This window comes from Tachyglossus aculeatus, chromosome X2, assembly GCF_015852505.1.
Source record: "Tachyglossus aculeatus isolate mTacAcu1 chromosome X2, mTacAcu1.pri, whole genome shotgun sequence".
Classification (NCBI taxonomy): Eukaryota; Metazoa; Chordata; class Mammalia; order Monotremata; family Tachyglossidae; genus Tachyglossus; species Tachyglossus aculeatus.
In genome coordinates, this window is record NC_052100.1 from 29,444,492 (window position 1) to 29,460,409 (window position 15,918).

The 15,918-nt window shown below is 48.6% G+C and overlaps 1 protein-coding gene across 2 annotated transcripts in view; it reads right to left on the minus strand.

Moving 5' to 3' along the window:
• Positions 1-9,392, minus strand: part of DCDC2 (doublecortin domain containing 2) — a 60,793-nt gene extending 51,401 nt beyond the window's left edge. For both annotated transcript variants that reach the window (XM_038771547.1, XM_038771546.1), the window contains exons 1-2: positions 9,279-9,392; positions 3,052-3,458 (exon numbers count right to left, since the gene is read on the minus strand). In XM_038771547.1, the coding sequence (XP_038627475.1) occupies positions 3,052-3,338 (287 nt within the window). In that variant the 5' untranslated portion in view covers positions 3,339-3,458; positions 9,279-9,392. The remainder of the gene's footprint in view (positions 1-3,051; positions 3,459-9,278) is intronic.
• Between the last annotated feature and the right edge of the window lie 6,526 nt (positions 9,393-15,918).

A 15,918-nucleotide genomic window follows, 5' to 3' on the forward strand; every position in this document is an offset into this window, starting at 1 on the left:
GGTTACAAGGTGATCAGGTTGTCCCACGTGGGGCTCACGTCTTAACCCCCATTTTACAGATGAGGGAACTGAGGCCCAGAGAAGTGAAGTGGCTTGCCCAAAGTCACACAGCTGACAATTGGTGGAGCCAGGATTTGAACCCATGACCTCTGCCTCCAAAGCCCGGGCTCTTTCCACTGAGCCACGCTGCTTCTCTTGAACTTGTGCTTCCCAAGCGCTTAGTGCAGAGCTCTGCACACAGTAAGCGCTCAATAAATACGACTGGATGAATGAATGAATGAATCCCCATTTTACAGATGAGGAAACTGAGGTAGGGACTGCCAACTTGTACTTCCCAAGCGCTTAGTACAGTGCTCTGCACACAGTGAGCGCTCAATAAATACGATTGAATGAATGAATGAATGAATGAACTTGCCCAAGGACACCCAGTAACAGGCTGCAGAACCCTTCCTTCTTCTTCTTCAATCGTATTTATTGAGCGCTTACTGTGTGCAGAGCACTGTACTAAGCGCTTGGGAAGTACAAGTTGGCAACATATAGAGACAGACTGAGACCCCTCCTTCCTCTCCCACTCGCCTTACCTCCTTCCCCTCCCCACAGCACCTGTATATATGTATATATGTTTGTACGGATTTATTACTCTATTTTATTTGTACATATTTATTCTATTTATTTTATTTTGTTAATATGTTTTGTTTTGTTGTCTGTCTCCCCCTTCTAGACTGAGAGCCCACTGTTGGGCAGGGATCGTCTCTAGATGTTGCCGACTTGGTCTCCCCAAGCGCTTAGTCCAGTGCTCAGCACACAGTAAGTGCTCAATAAAAACAATTGAATGAACCCCCCCATCTCCTTCCCCTCCCCATCTCCTTCCCCTCCCCATCTCCTTCCCCTCCCCACAGCACCTGTATATATGTTTGTACGGATTTATTACTCTATTTTATTTGTACATATTTATTCTGTTTATTTTATTTTGTTAATATGGTTTGTTGTCCGTCTCCCCCTTCTCGACTGTGAGCCCGCTGTTGGGTAGGGACCGTCTCTAGATCAATCAATCAATCAATCATATTTATTGAGCGCTTACTGTGTGCAGAGCACTGGACTAAGCGCTTGGGAAGTCCAAGTCGGCAACATATAGAGACAATCCCTACCCAACAGTGGGCTCACAGTCTAAAAGGGGGAGACAGAGAACAAAACTAAACATACTAACAAAATAAAATAAATAGAATAGATATGTACAAGTAAAATAAATAGAGTAATCAATCAATCAATCGTTGACAACACATAGAGACAATCCCTACCCAACAGTGGGCTCACAGTCTAAAAGGGGGACAGAGAACAAAACCAAACATACTAACAAAATAAAATAAATAGAATAGATAGATGTGGCCGACTTGGCCTTCCCAAGCGCTTAGTCCAGTGCTCTGCACACAGTAAGCGCTCAATAAATACGATTGAATGAATGAATGAAGTTGGCAACATATAGTTGGCAACATATAGTTGCCCCCCGTGGGACAACCTGATCACCTTAGAACAGTGCTCTGCACATATTAAGAAGAAGCAGTGTGGCTCAGTGGAAAGAGCCCGGGCTTTGGAGTCAGAGGTCATGGGTTCGAATCCCGGCTCTGCCACATGTCTGCTGTGTGACCTTGGGTAAGTCACTTAACTTCTCTGAGCCTCAGTTACCTCATCTGTAAAATGGGGATGAAGACTGTGAGCCTGATCACCTTGTACCCTCCCAGCGCTTAGAACAGTGCTTTGCACATAGTAAGCACTTAACAAATGCCCACATTATTATTATTATTAAGCACTTAATAAATGCCGTCATTATTATTACTACCTTGTATCATCATCATCATCAATCGTATTTATTGAGCGCTTACTATGTGCAGAGCACTGTACTAAGCGCTTGGGAAGTACAAATTGGCAACACATAGAGACAGTCCCTACCCAACAGTGGGCTCACAGTCTAAAAGGGGGAGACAGAGAACAAAACCAAACATACTAACAAAATAAAATAAATAGAATAGATAGATGTTGCCGACTTGGACTTCCCAAGCGCTTAGTCCAGTGCTCTGCACACGGTAAGCGCTCAATAAATACGATTGAATGAATGAATGAAGTTGGCAACGTATAGTTGGCAACATATAGTTGCCCCCCGTGGGACAACCTGATCACCTTAGAACAGTGCTTTGCACATATTAAGAAGAAGCAGTGTGGCTCAGTGGAAAGAGCCCGGGCTTTGGAGTCAGAGGTCATGGGTTCGAATCCCGGCTCTGCCACATGTCTGCTGTGTGACCTTGGGTAAGTCGCTTAACTTCTCTGAGCCTCAGTTACCTCATCTGTAAAATGGGGATGAAGACTGTGAGCCCCACGTGGGGCAACCTGATCACCTTGTACCCTCCCAGCGCTTGGAACGGTGCTTTGCACATAGTAAGCGCTTAACAAATGCCCACATTATTATTATTATTATTAAGCACTTAATAAACGCCGTCATTATTATTATTACCTTGTATCATCATCATCATCAATCGTATTTATTGAGCGCTTACTATGTGCAGAGCACTGTACTAAGCGCTTGGGAAGTACAAATTGGCAACATATAGAGACAGTCCCTACCCAACAGTGGGCTCACAGTCTAAAAGGGGGAGACGGAGAACAGAACCAAACATACTAACAAAACAAAATAAATAGAATAGATAGATGTGGCCGACTTGGACTTCCCAAGCGCTTAGTCCAGTGCTCTGCACACGGTGAGCACACAATAAATACGATTGAATGAATGAATGAAGTTGGCAACATATAGTTGCCCCCCGAGGGACAACCTGATCACCTTAGAACAGTGCTTTGCACATATTAAGCACTTAATAAACGCCGTCATTATTATTATTACCTTGTATCATCATCATCATCAATCGTATTTATTGAGCGCTTACTATGTGCAGAGCACTGTACTAAGCGCTTGGGAAGTACAAATTGGCAACATATAGAGACAGTCCCTACCCAACAGTGGGCTCACAGCCTCCTCGGGCCCCCCGGGGGGACGGGACTCACTTGAGTTTCTTGAAGGCCTCCCGGCCCCCGGCTACGTACTGCTCCCCGCTCTGAAGCTGCTCCAGTTTCCGGATGCGGTGGCCGGCCCGGGGGGTGTAGATGTTGCGGACGGCGCCGAAGGGGGCCTGCACCCCTCCGGTCACCTCCTTCAGGAAGACGTCGAAGCTGGACACCTTCTTCTCGTGGATGACCAGGCGGCGGCCGGCGAAAAAGGGGTCCCCGTTGCGGTAGACCAGGACATTCTTCACCACGGGCTGCGACAGGCAGTTGGGCCTAGTGCCGCTCATGATAGTACAGTCCACTTCCTCCTCCTCCTCCTCCTCTTCTTCTTCTTCCCGTCCCCTCCGGCCCGGCTGGAGGACGGTGGTTCCCGAGGACTGGCACCGCCCGCGATCCCAGGGCTCTTTCTGTCAACACACAGGGGGTCCAACACCGGGGTGGGAGGTGGATGGAGGAAAGTCTGACCCGTCTAGACAGCTGCCGGTGACCGTGCCCGCCGCCCAACTCCCGCCGCACGTGGCGGGTCGATTCCGTCACCGTGGCTTCTGCCCCCTTGCCCAGTGGGCATCCGCCCCGGCGCCTATCTCGGCCCATGCCAAGCACTGCGTCCGAGCGGCGTGGCTCAGGGAAAAGAGCCCGGGCTTTGGAGTCGGAGGTCACGGGTTCAAATCCCGGCTCCGCCACTGTGTGACTTCGGGCAAGTTACTTCACTTCCCTGGGCCTCAGTTCCCTCCTCTGGAAAATGGGGCTGAATCAACTGTGTGACTTCGGGCAAGTCACTTCACTTCCCAGGGCCTCCGTTCCCTCATCTGGAAAATGGGGCTGGATCGATCAATCAATCGTATTTATTGAGGGTTTACTGTGTTGCCAACTTGTACTACAGTGCTCTGCACACAGTAAGCGCTCAGTAAATACGATTGATTGATTGATTGATTGCAGAGCACTGCACTAAGCGCTTGGGAAGTACAAGTTGGCAACGTATAGAGACGGTCCCTACCCAACAGTGGGCTCACAGTCTAGAAGACTGAAGGTTGTGAGCCCCCCGTGGGACAACCTGATCACCTTGTAACCTCCCCAGCGCTTAGAGCAGTGCTTTGCACATAGTAAGCACTTAGTAAATGCCTTCATTATTATTATTATTGTTATTATTACCTTGTATCTACCTAGAACAGTGCTCGGCACATAGTAAGCGCTTAACAAATAGGATAATGATTATTATTATTATTATTACCTGGGAAACGGGGTAGAGCCCTTAAATAATAATAAGGATGGCATTTATTAAGCGCTTACTATGTGCCAAGCACCCTTCTAAGCGCTGGGAGGGGATACAAGGTAATCAAGGTTGTCCCACGTGGGGCTCACGGTCTTAGTCCCCATTTTACAGATGAGGAAACTGAGGCCCAGAGAAGTTGTGACTTGCCCAAGGTCACACAGCTGACAAGTGGCGGAGCCAGGATTCGAACCCATGACCTCTGACTCCCAAGCCCGGGCTCCTTCCACTGAGCCACACTGGGCATCCTATCTCAGCCCAGACTAGGCCATGCCAAGCACCGTGTCCAAACCGATTACCTTGTATCTACCTAGAACAGTGCTTGGCACATAGTAAGCACTTAACAAATAGAATAATAATAATTATTATTACCTGGCAAATAGGGTAGAGCCCTTAAATAATAACAAGGATGGCATTTATTATGCGCCTACTGTGTGCCAAGCACTGTTCTAAGTGATGGGGAGGTTGCAAGGTGATCAGGTGGTCCCACGGGGGGCTCACAGTCTTCATCCTCCTTTTCCAGACGAGGTCACCGAGGCCCAGAGAAGTGAAGCGACTTGCCCAAAGTCACACAGCTGACACCTGGCGGAGGCGGGATTTGAACCCGTGACCTCTGACTCCAAAGCCCGGGCTCTTTCCACTGAGCCACGCTGCTTCACGGCAGGGGAGGGAGGGGATGTTGGGGGCACCTGGGGACTGTCTAGAAACCACAACTCCCCACTCCCTCCCTGCTTCCTCCTGTCTCAGGACTCCGGAGCCCCCGTGGCCTCCCTTTCCCAGACAAACTAACCAGGGAGGTGGATGGGAAGAGGAAAAAGTAATAAAATAATAATAATTATCATTATTACTATTATTATATTAATTATTATATTTAATAATTAATTTAATTATTATATAATTATTGTATAATTAGATAGTGATGTGATTGCAATTAAGCATATTTATATATTATTATATATAATAATATATGTAAATAATATATGATATATGATATGTAATATATAATATATATTATGTATGATATAATAATATATAGCTATATACTATTTACATATTATTATTTTTATATAAAAATGTAATTATAATTTAAAATAATTAAAATTATATGTAATTATATTATTATTATATAATAATAATAATAATCGTGGGACTTCAAGGCTTGCCAATTTGTACTTCCCAAGCGCTTAGTACAGTGCTCTGCACATAGTAAGCACTCAATAAATACGATTGATGATGATGATGATGATGATGACTGTCGCTCTTGTACTTCCTAAGAGCTTAGTGCAGCGCCCTGCATTCATTCATTCAATCGTATTTATTGAGCGCTTACTGTATGCAGAGCACTGTACTAAGCGCTTGGGAAGTCCAAGTTGGCAACATCTAGAGACGGCCCCGACCCAACAACGGGCTCACAGTCTAGAAGGGGGAGGCAGACAACAAAACACAACACGTGGACTGGTGTCAAGTCGTCAGAACAAATAGAAATAAAGCTAGATGCACATCAGTAACAAAATAAATAGAATTGTAAATAGGTCCAAGTAAAATAAATGGAGTAATAAATCTGTACAAACATATATACGGGTGCTGTGGGGAGGGAAAGGAGGGAGGGCGGCGGGGATGGATGGGGAGGGGGAGAGGAAGGAGGGGGCTCAGTCTGGAGGAGGTGAGCTCTCAGAAAGCACTCAATCATCATCATCATCAATCGTATTTATTGAGCGCTTACTATGTGCAGAGCACTGTACTAAGCGCTTGGGAAGTACAAATTGGCAACATATAGAGACAGTCCCTACCCAACAGTGGGCTCACAGTCTAAAAGATAAATACGATTGAATGAATGTTAAGAACTTATTCTGTGCCAAACACTGATCTAAGCACTGGGGTAGACGCAAGGTCGTACACAGTCACTGTCCCACATGGGGCTCAGGGGCTCAATCCCCATTTTACAAATGAGGGAACTGAGGCCCAGAGAAGTCAAGTCACACAGTGGACATTCATTCATTCATTCAATTGTATTTAGTGAGCGCTTACTGTGTGCAGAGCACTGTACTAAGCGCTTGGGAAGTCCAAGTTGGCAATATATAGAGACGGTCCTGACCCAAAAGCGGGCTCACAGTCTAGAAGGGGGAGACGGACAACAAAACATATTAACAAAATAAAATCAATAGAATAAATATGTACAAGTAAAATAGAGTAATAAATACGTACAAACATATATACGTATATACAGGTGGCAGAGCCTGGATTAATCAATCAATCAATCAATCGTATTTATTGAGTGCTTACTGTGTGCAGAGCACTGTACTAAGCGCTTGGGAAGTACAAGTTGGCAACATATAGGGACAGTCCCTACCCAACAGTGGGCTCACAGTCTAAAAGGGGGAAATGATTAAAACTAAGGATGGGAGTGGGAAAGGAAAAAAGAAAAGAGAAAGAAGGGAGACGTGGCTTAGTGGAAAGTACACGGGCTTGGGAGTCAGAGGACGTGGGTTCTAATCCCGGCTCCGCCACTAATCTGCTGGGTGACCTTGGGCAAGTCTGTGCCTCATTTCCCTCATCTGTAAAATGGAGATGAAGACTGTGAGCCCCACGTGGGACAGCCTGATTTCTTTGGATCTCCCCCAGCACCTAAAGTTGCGCTTGGCACATAGTAGGCACTTAACGAATACTATCATTGTTACTAAGGGGGTAGAAAATGGGTGAGAGAGGAAGGGAAAAAAAGGACAGCCTGAAGGATAAGTGGCAGGAAGAAGGGAGAAAGGGGGAGGTGAGAGGTGGGTTTTGGCCGGGGTGGGGGGTTGTAAAGTGTCACCCCTTCCTCTTTCTCCTCGGCTTTTGCAGTGGGCCAGATGTATCATTTTAGAAGTCCGGAGCTGGTAAAGTGGGGAAGGGAGAGGGCAACTGGGTGGGAAGAAGGGAGAGAAGGAGAACTTTTTGCCCTGGACAGAGAGAGTAGCTGGGTCGGAGAGAGGGAGGGAGGGATACCTTTTTGTCCTGGACAGAGAGGGCAGCTGGGTGAGAAGGAGGGAGACCCTCTTGCCCTGGACAGAGAGGGCAGTTGGGTGGGAGAGAGGGAGGGAGGGAGATCATTTTGCCCTGGGCAGAGAGGGCAGCTGGGTGAGAGGGAGGGAGTCCAGTCTTTTAGACTGTGAGCCCACTGTTGGGTAGGGACTGTCTCTATATGTTGCCAATTTGTACTTCCCAAGCGCTTAGTACAGTGCTCTGCACATAGTAAGTGCTCAATAAATACGATTGATGATGATGAGGGAGGGAGGGAGGGAGGGAGACCCTCGTGCCCTGGACAGAGAGGGCAGTTGGGTGGGAGAGAGGGAGGGAGAGAGACCTTTTTGCCCTGGACAGAGAGAGCTGCTGGGTGAGAGGAAGGGAGACCCTCTTGCCCTAGAAACAGAGGGCAACTGAGTGGGTGAGAGGAAGGGAGGGGGGGAGGGAGACCCCTTTGCCCGGGACAGAGAGGGCAGCTGGGTGGGAGACAGGGAAGGAGGGAGACCCCTTTGCCCTAGACAGAGAGGACAGCTGGCTAGGAGAGAGGGAGGGGGGAGGGAGACCCTCTTGCCCTGGACAGAAAGGGCAGTTGGGTGGGAGAGAGGGAGGGAGGGAAACCCCTTTGCCCTGGACAGAGAAAGCAGCTGGGAGACTCTCTTGCCCTGGACAGAGAGAGCAGCTGAGTGGGAGAGAGGGAAGGAGGGAGACCCCTTTGCCCTTGACAGAGAGCAGTTAGGTGGGAGAGAGGGAGGGAGGGAGACCTTTTTGCACTGGACAGACAGGGCTGCTGAGTCGAGAGAGGGAACGAGGGAGAGCCTCTTGCCTTGGACTGTCAAGTTGGGTGGGAGAAAGGGAGGAACGGAGACCCCTTTGCCCTGGACAGAGAAGGCAGCTGAGTAGGAGAGAGGGAGGGAGGGAGACCTTTTTGCACTGGACAGACAGGGCGGCTTAGTTGAGAGAGGGAAGGAGGGAGAGCCCCTTGCCTTGGACTGTCTAGTTGGGTGGGAGATAGGGAGGGACGGAGACCCCTTTGCCCTGGACGGAGAGGGCAGTTGAGTGGGAGAGAGGGAGGGACGGAGACCCCTTTGCCCTGGACAGAGAAGGCAGCTGAGTAGGAGAGAGGGAGGGAGGGAGACTGTTTTGCACTGGACAGAGAGGGCTGCTGAGTCGAGAGAGGGAAGGAGGGAGAGCCCCTTGCCTTGGACTGTCTAGTTGGGTGGGAGAGAGGGAGGGACGGAGACCCCTTTGCCCTGGACAGAGAGGGCAGCTGAGTAGGAAAGTGGGAGGGAGGGGGACCTTTTTGCACTGGACAGAGAGGGCTGCTGAGTCGAGAGAGGGAAGGAGGGAGAGCCCCTTGCCTTGGACTGTCTAGTTGGGTGGGAGAGAGGGAGGGAAGGAGACCCCTTTACACTGGACAGAGAAGGTAACTGAGTATTTGGGAGGGAGGAAGGGAGGGAGACCTTTTTGCACTGGACAGAGAGAGCAGCTGAGTGGGAGAGAGGGAAGGAGGGAGACCCCCCTTGTCCTGGACAGAGAGGGCAGTTGGATGGGAGAGAGGGAGGGACGGAGACCCCTTTGCCCTGGACAGACAGGGCAGTTGGGTGGGAGAGAGGGAGGGACGAAGACCCCTTTGCCCTGGACAGAGAAGGCAGCTGATAGGAGAGAGGGAGGGAGGGAGACCTTTTTACACTGAACAGAGAGGGCTGCTGAGTCGAAAGAGGGAAGGAGGGAGAGCCCCTTGCCTTGGACTGTCTAGTTGGGTGGGAGAGATCCCTTTGCCCTGGACGGAGAGGGCAGCTGGCTAGGAAAGAGGGAGGAAGGGAGGCCTTTTTGCACTGGACAGAGAGGGCGGCTGGGTGGGAGAGAGGGAAGGAGGGAGAGCCCCTTGCCCTGGCCCGTCTGGGGGAGCTGGCCGGTTGGGTCCAGGGGGCAGAGAGGGGGGCACGGGGTTTCTCACCTGTCCCGGCGGTGGCTGCGGCAGCGGCAGCAGCGACAACAGGTGAGACTGTCCCTGTCCCTGTCCCGGGCGGGGAGGCCGTGCAGATTGGCCGGGGTGGCCGGCCGGCCGGCCTCCCCCGGCGTTGTAGCCAACCGCGTTGTTAGCGTTCTCCGTTGGCCCGGCAACCGTGCCCGCCCAGGAGGGCAGGCCCAGCCGGGGCTGCCACCCGGCCCTGCTCCCACTAAGCCCTCAATCCACCAATCAATCCCATTTATTGGACCCTTACTCTGTGCTCAGCACTGTACTGAGCGCTCACTTCCCCTTCCCAGACTGAGCCCCCTTTCTCCTCCCCACTCTACCTCCTTCCCCTCCCCACAGCACCTGTATACATGTATATATGTTTGTACGTATTTATCACTCTATTTATTTCACTTGTCCATATTTATTCTTTTTATTTTAGTCCGTTAATATGTTTTGTTTTGTTCTCCGTCTCCCCCTTCTAGACTGTGAGCCCGCTGTTGGGTAGAGACCGTCTCTAGATGTGGCCAACTTGGACTTCCCAAGCGCTTAGTCCAAGCACACAGTAAGCGCTCAATAAATACGATTGATTGATTGATTGATTGTTGGGTAGGGACCGTCTCTAGATGTGGCCAACTTGGACTTCCCAAGCGCTTAGCCCAGGGCTCTGCACACAGTAAGCGCTCAATAAATACGATTGATTGATTGATTGATTGTTGGGTAGGGACCGTCTCTAGATGTTGCCAACTTGGACTTCCCAAGCGCTTAGCCCAGTGCTCTGCACACAGTAAGCGCTCAATAAATACGATTGGATGAATGAATGAAAGTGGCGTGGCTCAGTGGAAAGAGCCCGGGCTTCAGAGTCAGAGGTAGTGAGTTCGAATCCCAGTTCTGCCACTTTGCTGTGTGACCTTGGGCCAGTCACTTAACTGCTCTAGGCCTCAGTTTTCTCATCTGTAAAATGGGGATGAAGACTGTGAGTCCCGTGTGGGACAACCTGATTACACTGTATCCGCCCCTCCCCCCCCCCCCCCCGTGCTTAGAACAGTGCTTGGCACATAGTAAGCGCTTAACAAATGCTATCGTTATTATTGGAGAAGCAGCGTGTCTCAGTGGAAAGAGCTCAGGCTTTGGAGTCAGAATTCATGGGTTCAAATCCCGGCTCTGCCAACTGTCAGCTGTGTGACTTTAGGCAAGTCACTTCACTTCTCTGTGCCTCAGTTCCCCTGTGAGCCCACTGTTGGGTAGGGACCGTCTCTATATGTTGCCAACTTGTACTTCCCAAGCGCTTAGTACAGTGCTCTGCACACAGTAAGTGCTCAATAAATGCGATTGAATGAATGAATGAATTATAATGATGGCATTTATTAAGCGCTTACTATGTGCAAAGCACTGTTCTAAGTGTTGAGGAGGTTACAAGGCAATCAGGTTGTCCCATGAGGGGCTCACAGTCTTCATCCCCATTTTACAGATGGGGGAACTGAGGCTCGGAGAAGTGAAGTGACTTGCCCAAAGTCACCCAGCTGACAATTGGTGGAGCGGGGATTTGAACCCATGAACTCTGACTCCAAAGCCCGGGCTCTTTCCACTGAGCCACGCTGCTTCTCCATATATGTATATATGTATGTACAGATTATCTATTTTACTTGTACATATTTACTATTCTATTTATTTTGTTAGCGACGTGCATTTAGCTTTAATTCTATTTGTTCTGGCGACTTGACACCTGTCCACCTGTTTTGTTTTGTCATCTGTCTCCCCCCTTCTAGACTGTGAGCCCGTTGTTGGGGAGGGACCGTCTCTAGATGTTGCCGACTTGCACTTCCTAAGCGCTTAGTACAGTGCTCTGCACACAGTAAGCGCTCAATAAATACGATTGAATGAATGAAATGAGGGTGGTCAATGCAAGCTTTGAAGAACCTAGTTATCCCCTGCCAGAATCCTCAGATGGTAGATATGGTCCCTGCCCTATGAGAAGCAGTGTGGCTTAGTGGAAATAGCCCGGGCTTGGCAACCAAAGGTCATGGGTTCTAATCCAGACTCCGCCACTTATCAACTGTGTGACTTTGGGCAAGTCACTTCACTTCTCTGGGCCTCAGTTCTTTTATTAATAATGGGTATATGGAGAAGCAGCGTGGCTTAGGGGAAAGAGCATGGGCTTCGGAGTCAGAGGTCATTCAATCGTACGGGTTTGTGGGTCATGGGTTCAAATCCCACTCCTCCAATTGTCAGCTGTGGGACGTTGGGCAAACCGCTTAACTTCTCTGGGCCTCAGTTACCTCATCAGCAAAATGGGGATGAAGACTGTGAGCCCCCACGTGGGACAACCCGACCACCTTGTAACCTCCCCAGCGCTTAGAACAGCGCTTTGCACATAGTAAGCGCTTAATAAATGCTATCATTATTATTATTATTTCATTCCTCTAGACTGTAAACTCCTTGTGGTTAGGGAATGGGTCCGTTTATTGTTGCGTCGTACAATCCCAAGCGCTTAGTACAGTGTGCTGCACAAAGCAAGTGCTCAACAAATATGCGGAAATAAATGAAGGAATGAATGAATAATAGGAGAGCGATTTGGAAGGAAATGATGTCATTGATCCCGAGGTTATTGATTAACAGGTCCTTCAGTTTCTGAAATTAATCAACCGGATCAACTTATCCTGTAATTTATCATCTCGCCTGCATCCGCAATCACTTCTAATGATTAACCAGCATCTGCAGGTGGACAGGGGCTGAAAAATTAAGAATGGCGCGAGTTTCTCCCCCTGATCCTGACGGTACCCTGGGCATCACGGGTGGATAATCTGTAGACCCCCAAAGAAGTTTCTAAATTTGCCCAATGGTGGGTTTTCTCAATCACGATGCTCCCCCACCCCTACACACAGAATTGTAGTGTTTGTTAAATACTAATTGCCAAGCACTGGGCTAAGAATTGGGATAGATATAATCTGCTCAGATCAGACAGAGTCTCTGTTCCACATGGGGTTCACTCACAGATGGGGAGGGAGATTACCAATTCTGGATTTATATTTTTTGAATCTTTCCGCTAAATCCAACCCAGAAGTCACACCTTCGAAGCCTTACTGAAGGCCCAACTCCTCCAAGAGGCCTTCCCTTACTATTACTATATTCCCTACTATTTATTTTATTTTGTTAGTATGTTTGGTTTTGTTCTCTGTCTCCCCCTTCTAGACTGTGAGCCCACTGTTGGGTAGGGACTGTCTCTATATGTTGCCAGCTTGTACTTCCCAAGCGCTTAGCACAGTGCTCTGCACACAGTAAGCGCTCAATAAATACGATTGATTGATTGATTGATAAGCCCTCATTTCCTTTTCTCCCACTCCCTTCTGCGTCACCCTTATTTGCTCCCTTTATTCACTCACCTCCCCCAAGCTCCCACAGCACTTATGTCCATAACCATAATTTATTTATATTAATAATAATGGTATTTGTTAAGCACTTACTATGTGCCAGGCACTGTTCTAAGCACTAGGGTGGATACAGGCAAATCGGGTTGGACACAGTCCCTGTCCCACGAGGGGCTCACGGTCTCAATCCCCATTCTACAGATGAGGGAACTGAGGCACAGAGTATAATAATAATAATAATGATGGCATTTATTAAGCGCTTACTATGTGTCAAGCACTGTTCTAAGTGCTGGGGAGGTTACAAGGTGATCAGGTTCACAGTCTTCATCCCCGTTTTACAGATGAGGCAACTGAGGCCCAGAGAATAATAATGGCATTTATTAAGCGCTTACTATGTGCCAAGACTGTTCTAAGTGCCGAGGTAGATACAAGGTAATCAGGTTCACAGTCTTCATCCCCGTTTTCCAGATGAGGGAACTGAGGCCCAGAGAAGTGAAGTGACTTCCCCGAAGTCACGCATCTGACAGTGACGGAGCAGGGATTAGAACCCACGACCTCATATTAATGTCTGTCTCCCCCTCTAGACTGTAAACTCATTGTGGGCAGAGAATGTGCCCGCAAATTCTGAGGTACTCTCCCAAGTGCTTAGAACAGTGCTCGGCATGTAGTAAATGATCAATACATTATTTTGTTAATATGTTTTGTTTTGTTCTCTTTCTCCCCCTTCTAAACTGTGAGCACACTATTGGGTAGGGACCATCTCTATATGTTGCCAACTTGGACTTCTCAAGTGCTTAGTACAGTGCTCTGCACACAGTAAGAGCTCAATAAATACGATTGATTGATTGAATACATTCCATTGGTTGATTGACAGAGTGATGGATGGACCAGAAGGGGGTGAGCTATAGATGATATTTCATGGAAACACCTTGACTAAATTCATCTGAGGGGGAAAGGAGCGACCCCAGGATTTTTAAAAACTTCGAAGCAAAGGAACAGTGTTCCCCCTGTTGGGTAGGGACTGTCTCTATATGTTGCCAACTTGTACTTCCCAAGCGCTTAGTACAGTGCTCTGCACACAGTAAGTGCTCAATAAATACGATTGATTGATTGATTGATTGATTCTGGTCTGATCTTCAAAAATCTGTTGGTGAACAATCACACTCCCCCAGCTTCAAAGCCCTCCTGAAGGCCCACCTCCTCCAGGAGGCCTTCCCAGACTAAGCCCCCCCTTTCCCTCTGGTCCTCCTCCCCTCCCCATCGCCCCCACTCCCTCCCCACAGCGCTTGTGTCTATTTGTAGGTGTTTATTACTCCATTTATTTTATTGATGATGTGTTTAGAGCTATAATTCTAATTATTTTGATGGTATTGACACCTATTTGTCTTGTTGTCTGTCTCCCCCTTCTAGACTGTGAGCCCGTTGTTGGGTAGGGGCTGTCTCCATCTGTTGCTGAATTGTGCTTTCCAAGCGCTTAGTACAGTGCTCTGCACGCAGTAGGCGCTCAATAAATACGATGAATGATTGATTGGATCACGTGGCCCAGGCCAGGCTGAAAACCGGCTTGGAGCGCATGCGCAGTGGGCGGGCGTTGGTGGGGGGTGGCGGCGGGATGCCGGCGCATGCGTGGAGGGTTGAGGTGGCCCGTCGGCGCATGCGCGGTATGCGGGGCTGGAGTGGAGGGGGCCCGTCGGTGTATGTGCGGTGGGCGGGGCTGTAGTGGAAAGGGTTAGCGCATGCGTGGTGGGCGGGGCTGTAGCGGAAGGGGTTGGCGCATGCGCGGTGGGCGGGGCTGCAGTGGAGGGGGACTGCAGTGTAGTGCTGTTGTGTTCCACCTCATTATCCCCCCATCTTACCTCCTTCCCTTCCCCACAGCACCTGTATATATGTTTGTACATATTTATTACTCTATTTATTTATTTTACTTGTACATAGCTATTCTATTTATTTTATTTTGTTAGTATGTTTGGTTTTGTTCTCTGTCTCCCCCTTTTAGACTGCGAGCCCACTGATGGGTGGGGGCTGTCTCTATATGTTGCCGACTTGTACTTCCCAAGCGCTCAGTACAGTGCTCAGCACACAGTAAGCGCTCAATAAATACGATTGATTGATTGGTTTTGTTCTCTGTCTCCCCCTTTTAGACTGTGAGCCCACTGTTGGGTAGGGACTGTCTCTGTATGTTGCCAACTTGGTACTTCCCAAGTGCTTAGTACAGTGCTCTGCACACAGGAAGTGCTCAATAAATACGATTGATTGATTGATTACTGTATTTATTTATTTTACATGTACATATCTGTTCTATTTATTTTATTTTGTTAGTGTGTTTGGTGTTGTTCTCTGTCTCCCCCTTTTAGACTGTGAGCCCACTGTTGGGTAGGGACTGGCTCCAGATGTTGCCAACTTGTACTTCCCAAGCGCTTAGTCCAGTGCTCTGCACACCGTAAGCACTCAATAAATACGATTGACTGATTGATTGATTACTCTATTTTACTTGTACGTGTCTATTCTATTTATTTTATTTTGTTAGTAAGTTTGGTGTTGTTCTCTGTCTCCCCCTTTTAGACTGTGAGCCCACTGTTGGGTAGGGACTGTCTCTATATGTTGCCAACTTGGTACTTCACAAGTGCTTAGTACAGTGCTCTGCACACAGTAAGTGCTCAATAAATACGACTGATTGATTGATTACTCTATTTATTTTACTTGTACATATCTATTCTATTTATTCTGTTAGTATGTTTGGTTTTGTTCTCTGTCTCCCCCTTTTAGACTGCGAGCCCACTGTTGGGTAGGGACCGTCTCTATATGTTGCCAACTTGTACTTCCCAAGCGCTTAGTCCAGTGCTCTGCACACAGGAAGCGCTCAGTAAATACGATTGATTGATTACTCTATTTATTTTACTTGTACATTTCTATTCTATTAATTTTGTTAGTGTGGTGTTCTCTGTCTCCCCCTTTTAGACTGTGAGCCCACTGTTGGGTAGGGACTGTCTCTATATGTTGCCAACTTGTATTTCCCAAGCGCTTAGTACAGTGCTCTGCACACAGTAAGCGCTCAATAAATACGATTGATTGATTGTTGGGCCGCCGGTACGTGCGAAGTGGAAGGGGGCCGGCAGCGCATGCGCGGTGGGGGGGGGGGGAGTGTACGACGTTGGGTTCCGAGGGCCGCCGGCACGTGCGCAGTGGAAGGGTGCCGTCAGCGCATGCGCGGTGGGGGGGGGGTGCATGGCGTTGCGTTCTGGGAGCCGGCGCAAGCGCAGTGGGGAGAAGGT